This window comes from Penicillium rubens, assembly GCF_028828025.1.
Source record: "Penicillium rubens strain IBT 27055 chromosome Unknown utg000002l_segment0_segment0, whole genome shotgun sequence".
NCBI lineage: Eukaryota > Fungi > Ascomycota > Eurotiomycetes > Eurotiales > Aspergillaceae > Penicillium > Penicillium rubens.
The window spans coordinates 3,224,039-3,237,288 of NW_026890600.1; the positions used below are offsets into that span (position 1 = coordinate 3,224,039).

General features: G+C 49.6%; 6 protein-coding genes across 6 annotated transcripts; 4 read left to right on the forward strand and 2 right to left on the reverse strand.

Annotated features, from left to right (window-relative positions):
• Positions 1–24: 24 nt before the first annotated feature.
• On the reverse strand, positions 25–1,100 carry N7525_003693 (uncharacterized protein; the record flags this gene model as incomplete). Its single annotated transcript, XM_002558847.1, has 2 exons — positions 25–1,010; positions 1,064–1,100. The coding sequence occupies 2 exons, from the start codon at positions 1,098–1,100 to the stop codon at positions 25–27; spliced, it is 1,023 nt and encodes a 340-aa protein (XP_002558893.1).
• Positions 1,101–1,561: 461 nt separating this feature from the next.
• On the forward strand, positions 1,562–2,728 carry N7525_003694 (uncharacterized protein; the record flags this gene model as incomplete). Its single annotated transcript, XM_002558846.1, has 1 exon — positions 1,562–2,728. One exon carries the CDS (start codon positions 1,562–1,564, stop codon positions 2,726–2,728), a length of 1,167 nt encoding a protein of 388 aa, XP_002558892.1.
• A 1,323-nt stretch (positions 2,729–4,051) lies between these two features.
• N7525_003695 (putative MFS transporter) lies at positions 4,052–5,918 on the forward strand (the record flags this gene model as incomplete). Its single annotated transcript, XM_002558845.1, has 3 exons — positions 4,052–4,880; positions 4,935–5,190; positions 5,252–5,918. 3 exons carry the CDS (start codon positions 4,052–4,054, stop codon positions 5,916–5,918), a joined length of 1,752 nt encoding a protein of 583 aa, XP_002558891.1.
• A 465-nt stretch (positions 5,919–6,383) lies between these two features.
• On the forward strand, positions 6,384–8,724 carry N7525_003696 (putative C6 transcription factor; the record flags this gene model as incomplete). Its single annotated transcript, XM_002558844.2, has 4 exons — positions 6,384–6,503; positions 6,556–6,650; positions 6,701–7,397; positions 7,447–8,724. The coding sequence occupies 4 exons, from the start codon at positions 6,384–6,386 to the stop codon at positions 8,722–8,724; spliced, it is 2,190 nt and encodes a 729-aa protein (XP_002558890.1).
• Positions 8,725–8,939: 215 nt separating this feature from the next.
• N7525_003697 (uncharacterized protein) lies at positions 8,940–11,771 on the reverse strand (the record flags this gene model as incomplete). Its single annotated transcript, XM_061212792.1, has 6 exons — positions 8,940–9,202; positions 9,254–9,454; positions 9,508–9,743; positions 9,793–10,215; positions 10,274–10,512; positions 10,539–11,771. Coding segments are annotated over 6 exons (2,595 nt in total), but the record flags the coding sequence as incomplete, so codon positions are not given.
• A 696-nt stretch (positions 11,772–12,467) lies between these two features.
• On the forward strand, positions 12,468–13,241 carry N7525_003698 (basic helix-loop-helix domain-containing protein; the record flags this gene model as incomplete). The annotated part of the gene is made up of 1 exon (XM_002558842.2): positions 12,468–13,241. One exon carries the CDS (start codon positions 12,468–12,470, stop codon positions 13,239–13,241), a length of 774 nt encoding a protein of 257 aa, XP_002558888.2.
• Between the last annotated feature and the right edge of the window lie 9 nt (positions 13,242–13,250).

Genomic DNA, 13,250 nt, shown 5'->3' on the forward strand with positions numbered 1-13,250 from the left:
GTAATATACACGCCGAAATGCATCTCAGGTAGTATCCATCTTTCCGCCGAAGTCATCAGGGAGTTCCTCCCCTTCCTCGAGGTCAGATAATTCGCCATCACTAACAGCAGGGATTTCACCCTCATCCAGCATATTGGTGTCCTCATGTGCCCCATCGCTCTGGGCAGTTGTGACTTGTCGCAAAGGTGACGCAGCACCGGCAGCCCCGGACTTCTCAACATGGAGAGCAGATGGCCGACCGGCCTCATCTTGGCCGTGCTGGGAGGGGGTCACGGCATCGCTTTCGTGACCAGGAGGGGTATTCCCACTGCTAGCCTTGCCCTTGGATGCGACATCTCCCTCGTCGCCGTCTTCGCCCTCCTGCATGCCTTCGCGGCGCTCGACTTCCTCTTTCTCATCGCGGATCAGGCGACGAAGCTGCATCCCCTCGTCCACAATACGACCGAACTGCTCGCGCCGCTCAGCCCAGGTCATGGCGTAATCCTTACTTTCCTTCTCGAGATCTGCGATCTCTAGTCGCAATTTCTGAAGGTTCGCGGACTGGTCTTCGCGCGGCTTGAGTAGGCGGTTGCTCGTGATTTTGTCCGTCAATTCATCGTAGGTCTTTCGCAAGGAGAGAAGTCGTTGTGCCTCTTCAAGTTGACTGCGTAGATCGGCCGTGCTTTCTCGTACTGACTGCATTGTCGATAGAATCTGAACTCGCTCGGTGGCATATCGCTGGCGTTCTTGCTCGTTGCTGGTAAGAAGGAACTGCACGCGCGCAATGCTGGCCTCAAAGGCGGCAAAGTCGAGTGAGACATCCTCGCGGAAGTGGCGCCATTCTTCGAGCCTTTTCTGTTTCTCAGCTTCTGTTGCGGTCGCATCGGAATCGGCGTCGGTCTCTTCGGGGGGAGGGGTGAGAGGGAGCGATGATTGTGAGACAATGAGAGATTCGGGGTTCAATAGTCGTTTTGAAATTCGCTTGAATGGTTTTTCTTCGACGTTGAGGAGGCGCGACTTGTGGAGCGCATCTGTAACAGCTGTTAACATTGACCTGGGAGGACAGAGTTGGAGTGGATTCAACCTTCTTCTGGCTGGCCTAGCAGCCCGTACGAAGCCATTTTCTTTATCTGATTATGAAGTTCAATCCCAAAGTCTAATAACGCAGGGTAGAATTGAAAGAGTTCGCGACTTCAAGGTGATCGAAGTGGGAGGGATATGAAAAGTAAAGCCGAGCGAGCGGTCTGGCACTTGAACTCCGCCTTAACTCTATTGACCTCCAGGGCTTAATGGCGATTCTTCAACTATCAGCGGTGCTGCCTAACAGGAGTAGTCGACTTTCGTTTACACAATTAATCATAGCATCCGAGGCTTTTAGCCAGAGACCAATTCAAAACTATCCAGAATCGGTCGCGTGCTTGCTTAAGGACCACGCTGTACTCCGCAATCCAAAGCTATTTGCAAGCACGGCCTGGTGAAGCCACAATCAGAGCCCAATGGACTTTGTCGCTCAAGGCTCTGTGACTGCCGCCCTAGCTGCTAACTTCTTTCTGTCCTCTGTACTTTCGTCAGTTTCATCACTATGACGGAGATGTACTCCGGCCTCCACGTGGGCCAGCGGTTTTGCTCTCTGGAAGAATTCAAAACATTGGTACGGAGTATATCAGTACGGCAACACTGGGAGCTTCGTGTGGCCCGTAGCAACAAGAAGAGCGTCGTTATCGGATGTCGATCGTCGGCAAATTGCTTCTTTCGTGTGGTCTGTCGCTCAAACAAAAATGCCACCTACATCACCAGTCTTCAAGACAGCCATAGTTGCCGTCGGAGTGCAAATTCTCCTGCGGCCACACCCGCCCGCTCTGAAGCTTCCCATGTGCGATTCCTGCTGAGTGAGATCCCGAAACTTTTCAATATGAAGTCGAAGATACGAGCCCAGGATGTTGTGGATGCTGTGAAACGCTACCATGGGTATGATATATCTATGCGTCAGGCACAGCGAGCGCTTACCAAACTTCAACCACGACATGCCGAGGGCCAGGATGAACATGGGTTGGATATCGATATGAGCGCAGGGGAACAGCAATCGCCTGAGCAATCTCCCGAGTCGCAAGGAGAAGGGGCACACACATATGGGGAGATACCTGAGAATCGTTGGCTTCCGGAGCATCTCCCATCATCACTGATCGACGATGATAATATGTCCCCAAACGAGACCTCAAACAACCACATACCTGCTCCACCATCTAGTTCCCAAGCCCTGCCATCTCCACAACAGGTGCAACACGTACCGATTCCCACATCAAACCAACACTCTTTCAATCAGAACCCACACTCAATGAATATACCCCAATCAGGAGTCGAATACCAGACTGCTGCTTCTTTACCAGTAGGAGTGGTCGGACCTCCGAAAGACTACTCTCAGCGCAGTGATCACGATGCCGTTCCCCAGATGATTCTTACAAATTTCAAGATTGAATTCACCTGCACGACCTGTGGGACACTGAACCAGAGCTTTTTCCCCAACCAGGGCAATGTCACCGGTGCCAGCTATATGACCCATCATGCTGTACCGAATCCTGGCAATGTTCCAAGACACGCTGGAACTACTCCTCAGAGTGGTGTTGGTAGCAGTAGCAATGCAGTCGGAGAAAGCCCTGCTTACGATATTAATGCCTCCAATCCACCTTCCATCCAGAACGCCTGGCCTGGTGGTGGCCTAGGAGTTCAAATCGGGCCGGCACATACCTAACATATCCTGTTAAAAGGGCTGTGAAAACCCGTGCTTGCGCACTGCAACTCGAGCCAAAACGCACACCAGCTGACTTTATGCCTTACTATGCATGGTATTGTATGGTATTCGATGCCTTGACCGTCCCGGTTTCTGACTTTCAACTCGTTCTATGAGAAGAAATTAAGGTCAGAATGTTACATGCCCGATCCAGATCACGAGGACAATCACGAGGACAACCTCTTAACTCTAGTGCGAAGAGGGCCAGTTCAATGGTCTTTTCTGGGATCTCTGTTTTGATTTTGACTGTGAGGACTCTATATAGGTTCATTTTATGCAGGGAAAGTAACGTCCGAGACGACCTGGGACTGGATATAATCAGGGCTGATATTGTTGTGGAGTCGACGAGCTACGCCGGTTAATTGTGTCTTGATACCACTTTTGACGGTGGAGTTGTTAATACCTATTCCTATGTGCTTAGTTCCGAGATTATCACCTCGTATACGACCACATATTGGTATACCCATGCATTTGATTAAATACATTGTTCCCCAAAACAAGTTTCTTCCGGAGGATCTTGCGCAACCCTCCCTCACCCTATTGGTAAAAACGAGCTAAGTTGGGCATAAGAGGCGCTGTGTCGGCTGAATATATACATCTGTGTCGAGAATATATGTCTCCAAATAGAAGTAGCCTAATTGGCCAAATTGACCGCACAATAAGTGGTCAAGGTACAGAACACCAGCGGCGACATGAATACTTCGGAGAAATATCCGGAGACAGGCCTAAATTGCCTGATTCGGCATCCCGGACCGGCATTGCTCAGCAATCGGAGGTCCGATCGGCTATCCGACGCGGATCCACAACAGACTCTGCTTTTCGCCAACCGCACCGAAAAGATGACGCGGAATCGAGCCATCGGTGCGATATTGGGCTGTAATGCAAACGGAGGGCACAAGCTTTCACTTGCGTCGGACCTGGATCCGACGTGATACCTACCAGCGGCGTTCAAGCTCCAATCGACATCCAGCATTGAGTTGCCCGATGGATCAAGACGCCCTAAAACCCTGCCAGGGAAAAACTTTTCTTACCAATAAAATGACTCTTATATGAACAAATTTGCCTTGGGATTAGCTATTCCTCTAAATAACATCGAGACCCTCCTCATTCCATACAATTGTGCTTTGGATAGTATCACGCCAAGCATTCCCTCCCAACCTTAATATACTTCGTGTCGCAGGATATTCTACGCCACAGGGCACAGATGGCCGTTTACGAAAATCTCGAACAATCGAAGGAAAATTTACTACTTTGAGCGAGTTTCACGTGGCCACATCTGCAGCTATGAATCGACAACGAGAGGCCGAAAAGGCCCTTCACGACCAAACAAATATTCTCCCCTTCGCGCAACTCATGGTTGTCTTCACGGGCCTAGCAATTTCCTTGCTGATTTGCATGGTGGATCAGAATGGCATCAGTGTCACACTACCGACGATCTCACGCGAACTGGATGCCCAGAATACCATTTCCTGGGCTGGAACCTCGTCGCTAATTGCAAACACCATGTTCACCGTGCTTTACGGCCGACTGTCAGATATTTTTGGCCGGAAAATCATGTACATTTCCGCGTTAGTCTTGCTGTGTATTGCAGACTTGCTCTGTGGTTTGTCCCAGAGCCCAGCTATGTTTTATGTTTTCCGAGGCTTGGCTGGTGTTGCTGGTGGTGGTGTTACCTCTTTGACGATGATTATTGTTTCCGATATCGTGACCCTGGAAAAGCGAGGCAAGTACCAGGGTATTCTAGGTGCATCTCTGGGTATTGGTAATATCATTGGACCATTTCTGGGTGCTGCATTCATCATGCGTTCAACGTGGCGCGGTTTCTTCTGGTTGATTTCTCCATTGGCTGCTTGTTCTGCAGTCGTTGGATACTTCCTCATTCCGAATAATGCACGCAAAGATAGCTTCCGAGAAAACGTTGGCCGCATTGACTGGTTCGGACTGCTTGCATCGTCCATTGGTATCATTTTCCTCTTGATCCCCATCTCGGGCGGTGGATCGTATTTCCCCTGGGATTCACCGATGGTCATCAGTATGCTCGTTATCGGAGGTTGTTCACTCGTTGCATTTTTGCTTATTGAATGGAAAGTGGCTACACTTCCGATGCTACCAGGTAAGTTCCAATATACCCATAGTGATAAAGGGACATTCAATTGACATGCAACAGTGGTCTTCTTCAAAAATAAGGTCGTCTCTGCAATCTTCTTGCAGAGCTTTCTGTATGGTGCAGTTTACCAGGCAAGCCTTTACTACCTGCCACTGTACTACCAGAATGCCCGTGGCTGGTCGCCAATAGCCTCTGCGGCCATGACATGTCCTATGGTTGCGGCCCAGTCAATCTTCTCAATCACATCCGGACAGTACATCTCACGAGTAAAGCGCTATGGTGAAATCATTTGGATTGGATTTGGCTTGTGGACCTTGTACGTTGATCAGTGCCTAAGCCCTCTTACTGTGACCCCGTACTAATAATCCTTCTCACAGGGGGTCGGGTCTCATGTTATTATTCGGTACCCACACCCATCCTGCCGTTATTGCCGTCATTGTGGCAGTCATGGGTGCCGGTATTGGCTTCACATTCCAGCCTACCCTCGTGGCTCTGCAAGCTCATTGCACCAAGTCCCAAAGAGCAGTCGTGATTGCAAACCGTAACTTCTTCCGCTGCATTGGTGGTTCATGTGGCCTCGCCATCTCTGCAGCGATTCTACAGGCTACTCTTCGCTCTAACCTACCAAGCAAGTTCGCATACCTGGCAGACTCTTCATACTCGCTTCCTTCAAGAGCGAACCTCAGTGCAACTGAGTGGGCTTCAATCCTGCTCTCTTACAGCAAGGCTTCCCACGCAGTATTCATTCTGCAGGTCCCCCTCATCGGTGTGTGTTTCCTGGCATGTATGTTCGTGCGTGACAGAGGTCTGGAGCGACCAAAGGAGCTGGAAGAGATTGAAGAAGAAAAGCGGAAAGCCCAAGAAGAGAGAGATGCCGAGGCGGCTACTTCTGATTACCCCGAAGAGTCTGTCGACCATCAGGCATACCGCCAGACAGAGAAGTGTCATTCTGCATCGACATTCGCCGAACCATTTATGCCGCCTTCTCGGGCGGAACCTAATACTGAGGGATGTGGAGAGAAGGAGCAGCATCGAGGCATATAGAGACTTAATAACGCTGAGGAGCCGCTCGATTTGATTTTGATTGGTTGAATCTGCATTTGCTTTTGTTGCATATACGGCGTGTGATACCAAATAGATTTGATACTTACTTCCGAGTCCTACTAATGAAATTGCATGTCAATATTGCTATCTGGTGAAATAGAAGCTATTCATCACTTCCAAGTTCTGCTTTTATGAATGCCTAGCTCCATGAGCTTATGATTTCTCAACCCTTTGAATTACTTCCCTGATTACAAGTGTCTGAACCACAGAAAGCAACGAAGCAAAAGAATTAAATATATAGCCTAAATGCCTCCATTGTAGGCTGCCGTTAGTGTTCATAGATGTCTTGTCTTGGCATTCCCGCTCCAACCGCATCTCCGACCTCTCTCAACCTCCCCTTGCAATGGCACTTCACCAGTGTCTTGATGGTTGAAATTGAGGTTGATATTTTCCAGCAAATTTAATATGTATGAACTCGGGCAGAGTCCCGAGTCATCGAGGCAGACAAGTCCCGCATCACGAGATCATAACCCGCGGAAACGCGGGAGGACCGCATGCACTCGCTGCAAGACACGGAAGCAGAAGGTGAGCTCTAGTCAGTAATATAGTTACAAAATCTCGACTAACGGGCTGCCAGTGCGACAATGAACATCCGGCTTGTTCCAACTGCTTGAAGGCAGGGGTCTCGTGCGACAAGTCCAGCGTCCGAGAGGACAAAGACCGACAGAATGAGTAAGGTCCAAATGTACCAAGAACCCGAGAAAAGTTAACCTGGACGTTAGTTACATACGTGGCTTAGAGGAGCGTGTAATGTTCCTTGAGCGTAAACTTGTCGAGTCTGATCGATCATCAGACCAGAATGCTGCCGCTACACATACTGCGTCTTCGCTGTTCTCCCCACAAGGTGGGCATACAACACCGCACACAACTACATCGGGATTTGACAATAACCCCGTCGGAGAGATTGTGGGCCTTCTTGCTCTCAGCGCCTCCGAGGCCCCTGCATACGTAGGATCCAGTTCTGGCCTTTCTCTCGCTGCCGACCTGGGGGAGATGGTCCAAACGAGTGTATGGAACCAATTCATCTCAAGAATGCAGCAGAAAACCAGTACTACCGCCAATAATTCTCGAAATACGGCAGGCCAAGCACAGGGGCCGACGGAGCAGTCCAGCGCCACTCAAATCCGAGATCGAGCAACTAGGACGGAAGATCTCCTGCCGGCGAATGTTGAGCCTCCCACGGATGAAATGGGGGCAAGGATACTCGAAACATATTTTACCCGGCTTCATTCTCGATATCCGTTTCTTAATCGGAACCAAGTATGGCAGATCCATGTGGATCGATGGCGCCTAGCGAAGATCAAGCGCGAGGATCTTACTCGGTCTGATCGATTTGCTATCTTCAAACTCAACCTGGTCTACGCAATTGGCGCAACGATGCTTCGGCTGAGTGAGAAATATGCGTACACGACTCCAGAGGTAATCATAGTCTCTAAGCATTAGATCGGACGCCGCTTACAAATTTTAGCGATTCTACACTGCCGCCTTGCAGCATGTTCCCACAATGTGTGAAGCACGATCAATCGAAAATATCGAGGCCATGGTTCTTCTTGTCGTGTATCATCTCCGAACTGCATCCAGTCATGGCATGTGGTACATGATTGGACTTGCTATGCGTACTGCTATCGATCTAGGTCTTCACCGCAAAGCAAATGAGAGCAACATGGATCCATTTACCACTCAGATGCGACGCAGACTATTTTGGACTGTATACTATTTGGAGCGAGTGGTATCAATGTCTCTTGGTCGCCCGTTCAGTATATCCGATCGTCACATTGATCTTGACCTCCCACTCGAAGTGGACGATGACATTGAAGATCCGACACTACTCACAGCGTCCCTAGATCCAAACAAAACCACAACCTTGACATTCGCAATTTACCTCTTCAAACTCCGTCGCATCGACTCCCGCATCCAACATAAAATCTACCGTGCCGACCGTCCCCTATCTTCTCTCCGACCAAAAATGGACCCTCTATACCTTGAACTGGAACAATGGAAAGAATCCGCCCTACTGCGATTCAGCGGCCCAGATCTCGACTATCCAATGCTGCACTTTAATCGAGCAGTCCGCCTACTAATCCAGCCATTCCTCCCCCTCCTCCCAATCACAGACCCATACTACCAAATCTGCATCCTGGCGGCAGGAAATATATGCCAATCCCACAAACGCCTCCACCAAACCCTGGAATACGGCCACTCCTTCCTAGCCGTGCAAACCGTTTTCATGGCTGGTATCACCCTCCTCTACGCGCTATGGACACACACGGACCAAGTCTGGTCCGTCCGCATGAGCAACGACATCCGCGCATGCTCAACAGTCCTCTTCGTAATGGGCGAGCGCGCAGCATGGGTCAAGAAATACCGTGACGCCTTCGAGTTGCTAGTCAATGCCGCCATGGAGAAACTGCAGGGGAATGAGACTGCCCGCAACGCCGGAATGGCTGAGCTGATGACGGCCCAGTATGGCGTTAATTGGAATTCTACTACTGCTCCTGGCATGTCAGGTAGTGATAAGTTTCCCCCGGTCAACCCGACCGGGCTGGCTCCTGATACTACGGGCGCTACGCCCCAGGGTTGTGCGGGTGATGATTCTGAGCATGCGGTTAGGATGGCGTTGCAGCTGGCGCCGTGGATTGATCAGGATGAGAGTGATCCCCTGTGGGTGCCGGACTTTGAGACTTTGGAGAACTTGTCTGGGACTTTTTGGAGTCATGGTGATACGAGACTTTTCGATCCCATGTGATGTATTTTCGGATTTGTTGTACATACATGTGAGAGACGGAAGTTGATACCCTTTTCTGTTGATATAATATGGCAGGTGCCATTTTCTAAGATTTACCATGGGAGAATTGCCATGGAGCTTTGGCGGTGCTTGGTTGAGATATAAAGGACAGTTGGAGAACCGATCGCCCGATGGCCCTGCTGCATATATCTAAAGTATTCACATTTATAATATGTTCAAGGGGGTATATCCGCGAACCAGCTTGCAAGATCTGGCAAATCAAACCTTCCAAGGAATCCAAACTCTTCCTGGCCCAAGCTCATCTCATCCCAAGTGCTAAAAAGATTAATATCCATGTTAGCGGGTCCGTGGCGGAGGTTGTGTTCGTCTGCTATGGGCTCGGTAGGCTGCGACGACAAATCGGGTCGATTCGGTTGTTGATTGCCCCTTTGGTGTAGCTGAGTAGAAACCATCGAGGGATCACCAGGCCGACAAGTAGCTACACGAGAATCAGCTATAGCCAGCGAAGATCCGTTACCTAGCAACGAACCTGAGTAGTTTTGTGTAATATGTTGATGTGTCACCTGCAAAAACTGCAACGAGTTGCGGGCAGACAGACTGAATATAGCCATAAAAGCTAAGATTTCTTCGCACTTGCGCCAACTCTCATCCACGATTTGTGAATCAACTTGCTCCCGGATAGAATGACAGGAATACGACATTATTAGGATGAACCCTGCGGTCGATGTGTCTAGTACATGTTAGTTGGTGAGCAACTAACAGCAAGCGGAATTAACCACGAACAGAATCCATTGTACCACCATGCATCAGTTACATTTGTCCGATATGTCTTGTAAACAAGTGATACCAGGTCTATGGCTGCCATGACGCAGGAGGCGGCGCATTTTGAGAAAACAGTGGAGTAGATAATGTTTCTCTCGCTGGATTGCGAATCAGAGCGACGTGACGAGCCTGCTCGCTCATCGGAGCAGAGTTGAGTGAACATGGGGCGATATAATAGAAGGCGAAGGTGGATGAATCTTTCTTTAGTTAGAAATTGTAACCGAAAAGCACAAAAAGAGAAGCTACCTCGCACGCAGCACATTCTGCTGGCGCTTGAATGTCGACGCATTTCCACCGCCTGAGCGATGCAGCGATGGCTCATCTGTCCAATTTAAGGGCTGGGGCACGCTAGCCTCATATGCAGCAAGTTTATCGTCAAGTTCCATCAACACATCAAGGCTACAAAGCTTGGAGCTTCGCGGCAAACCGGTGCGAGTGGTGTTCGATCGACTCTGCCAAGCGTTATAGACCTCGGATAGAATAGACTCGAGAATTTTGTACAACTCGATGGTCGAAACATAGAATGTCATATATCCCAACTTATGGTCACAGGGTTGTCCACTAAGCTCACAAGGATCAGCTTCTTCGGAGTCCGTTCCCATTGCAGGCAGAGGCAACGGTGAGATGTGAGAGGTCATGCTCGGCCTTCCATGTGTCATGCTCACAATCCTATTTGATTAGTTAGCTCTGCCTTCAAAAAAGGATGCAGAAGAGCGATTGCACCAACATATCCATAATGACACAACTATGCCAGGTACGCCGTCGTATTTCTGTCTCCAGGGGTTTGTTCGAGGCGTGTGTGGTTGTCTCGTGTAACCCGAGTCCTTGACCAGCTCGACATGCCAGTCCAATTGCATTCCAGCACCGATTCGGATAAGGGGTGCTCTGAAGAAGAAGTGAAACAATCAGAAGCGTTTGAACGACGCCGATAGTGCCTATGTCCAGAAGATCAAGATTCACAAATCTCTTTGCACGAAGGAAAAAGAATAAACCGCAGCCTCCCGGTCCGCGGGTGGGATATCAGAGAAATAGCAGCCAATGGCAAAGATGCAGTTTAGTGCGCAGTGGAAGACAATTGAATTAGGACCGCAATCGAACGCACCCCCGAGTCCAATATTGAGCTGTGGCAACTCGGGCTTGGATGCCTTGTCCGACCCCCAGAGATTTTCATACGCTTGCTCAAAGCTGGGGCGATGGAAAAATGGGAATAGACAATGTACTCTGTCCCAGTAACACTCAAGAAGATGGTCTGCCAGAGATCGAGGCGGCAAGGAGAAATCGTCGAACCGAAGATCTACCGATGGATGGCCTAAATCTCGCCAAATCCCCGTATCAGGGCCCTGGGACCTTGACGACTCACTCTTACTGTCTCGCAAAGCTGACATGTACGACTGCAGAGGCATCGACTCTCCCGCGAGACGCATAAAAGACGCCACTGAAGAGTTCCCATAATATTGCTGCTCCCGTGGAGAGTCTGTGCTTGGTTCATCTTCTGCAACAGATATTGCACCCATGGCGGTGACGTTACCGTGGGAGTTGAGAGACGGTGAAGGATATATACTGCCTGCTCGTGGCTGGGTAGATTCAGGAGACAGATGTGTCACATGTGGAGATCTATAGCGCTCAGCTTCCGGTATATTCCTCTGCGCGGGAAACCTTGGCGGTTGAAAAGTAGGCGTTGAAGACAGAGGAATTGGTCCAGATGGCACAGGGGTGGAACCCAGTCCTAGTAATCCTTCAGCAGCAACAGATGTCCTGGATTCTGCATCCAGGTGATCCAGATCCATATCTTCACCCATATGACTTTGACTTCCAGGTGCCCTGTAATCTCCATCTTGTGAAGGCCCAGGCGGAACAGTAACCCCGCCTTTCGCACATGTCTCTTCAAGCTCCCGAATACGATTATGGAGAATCTTCAGGTATTCATCGTTGCTGGCAGACCTCGCATTATCCAGCTTGTATACACATTGGTCAACGGTATAAGAGCGTCGAGCACATGGGCCACAAATTGGCTTTATACCATCGCACCTGACCTTTTTATCTCGGCATGATTCGCAGGCCAAGGCAATCTTACGACGCCTTGGTGGCTCCCGTTTAGTAATTCCACCTTTGGGAGGCATCTGTTTCACTGTGCTTGGTCCCACAAGCCACAGTACTGCTGCCCTATTCGATTGGTGGTCCGGATGATAACCGAAAGGAATGGTACGTACTGCAGGAACTGCAGACCTGGGGAAGGGAAAGGGGGTGGAACAATCCCGAGGCTGTCCGGAATGGACCCGGAGATACTATCACGTGTCAAACCTTACCCCGCGGAATTAGGTCGAAATAAAACGGAGAAATGGAGAAGTGTGTGCCTGTTTTGTCTTTAAGGTCAAGGCTAATGACCCCTGAATTGCTATAATTGGACAGCTGGTTCCGATTCGTTGGATCGACATCATACGTGGACCCCGGGATACACCCGATGTGTTTTGTTTCTACACGGAGACGTTAGGAGAGGAATACTTAAAAACTAAGTACATACTACACCTATGCCTACTTAGGTACGCAGTTGAAATGATATATAGAGAAATGCATTCAGTCGAATCAGCCAATCATTTCACCACCGGACGTTGCACCCGTAGTGCAGTGCAGATGTGGAGGACGCCGATCCCCAGGTACAATATGCCGGGTGCATTCCGGAATTGACGTAGGGAACCCTGCGCCTCATTAATGAGACTTGCTTCACGGCATTAATAGAAGCCAATCCCCTTCACTTCCCCCTTTATCCTTAATCCCAGAACCAAGTGCTGTTACATATCGTTGTCTTTCCACAAGCCTGATATCAGAACATCACAACCAGACCCATCAACGAACCCCCAAAGTACAATTTCACCTCGATACCACCATCTACCTGGATATCTTCCATAAGTCAAAGAACCCAAATGGAAAACGACACCCAGACACTTCAAATGGACCATACCCTTTCACACTGCCCCTGGCAAGCCGACAAACCCCAACCAATCTCCCGAGACCAATGGCCGGAAGAAGGTCTCCAATGGGGTTCAGATCCCAGCTTCTGCTATCACGGCTATTCTAGTCCCATCGGCACCTGGACAGAAGAGAGACTTGTGCAGAATCTGATGCGGAACATGGCCAGCTTCTGCACGGTCATGGACATTGGCTTCAATATCCCCGAAATTATAGACGAGCCATCCGAGAAGCCTATACTGGATCCACCAGAACTGAATGGATTCACACTTCCCATGTTCCAGCCCTCGATGGTTCCACGAAATAGAAGATTGTCCGAAACCCCATCCTCGCCATCTTCATCCTCATCGAGCCAAGGCCAGATTTCCTCTCCGGACAATACTGAATGTTCACGACGGGCAAGCTGCGTCAAACCCAGGACCCAGTCTGGGCAGAAGAAGAGGAAGTGTGTGCAAAGACCAGGGCAGAGATTGTGCCACTGTCGATCGGAAAAGAGAAGAAGAGAGATCATTGGAGAGCGGTATAAAGAGCTCTGCCGCATTGTACCGGGGCTTGAGAAACAGTCATTCACAAGGAAATATGTTCTCGAGGGGGCTGCACTGTGGATTCAAAAATTGGTACAGGGCAACGATGCCCTTCATCAACAACTTGGGCAGTTGAAAGAACGAGAAAAGCTGAATCAGTTACGGTTATTCCCTGTTGAGGAGGATGAAAAGTTGGGCTGCTAATTCTAGCAT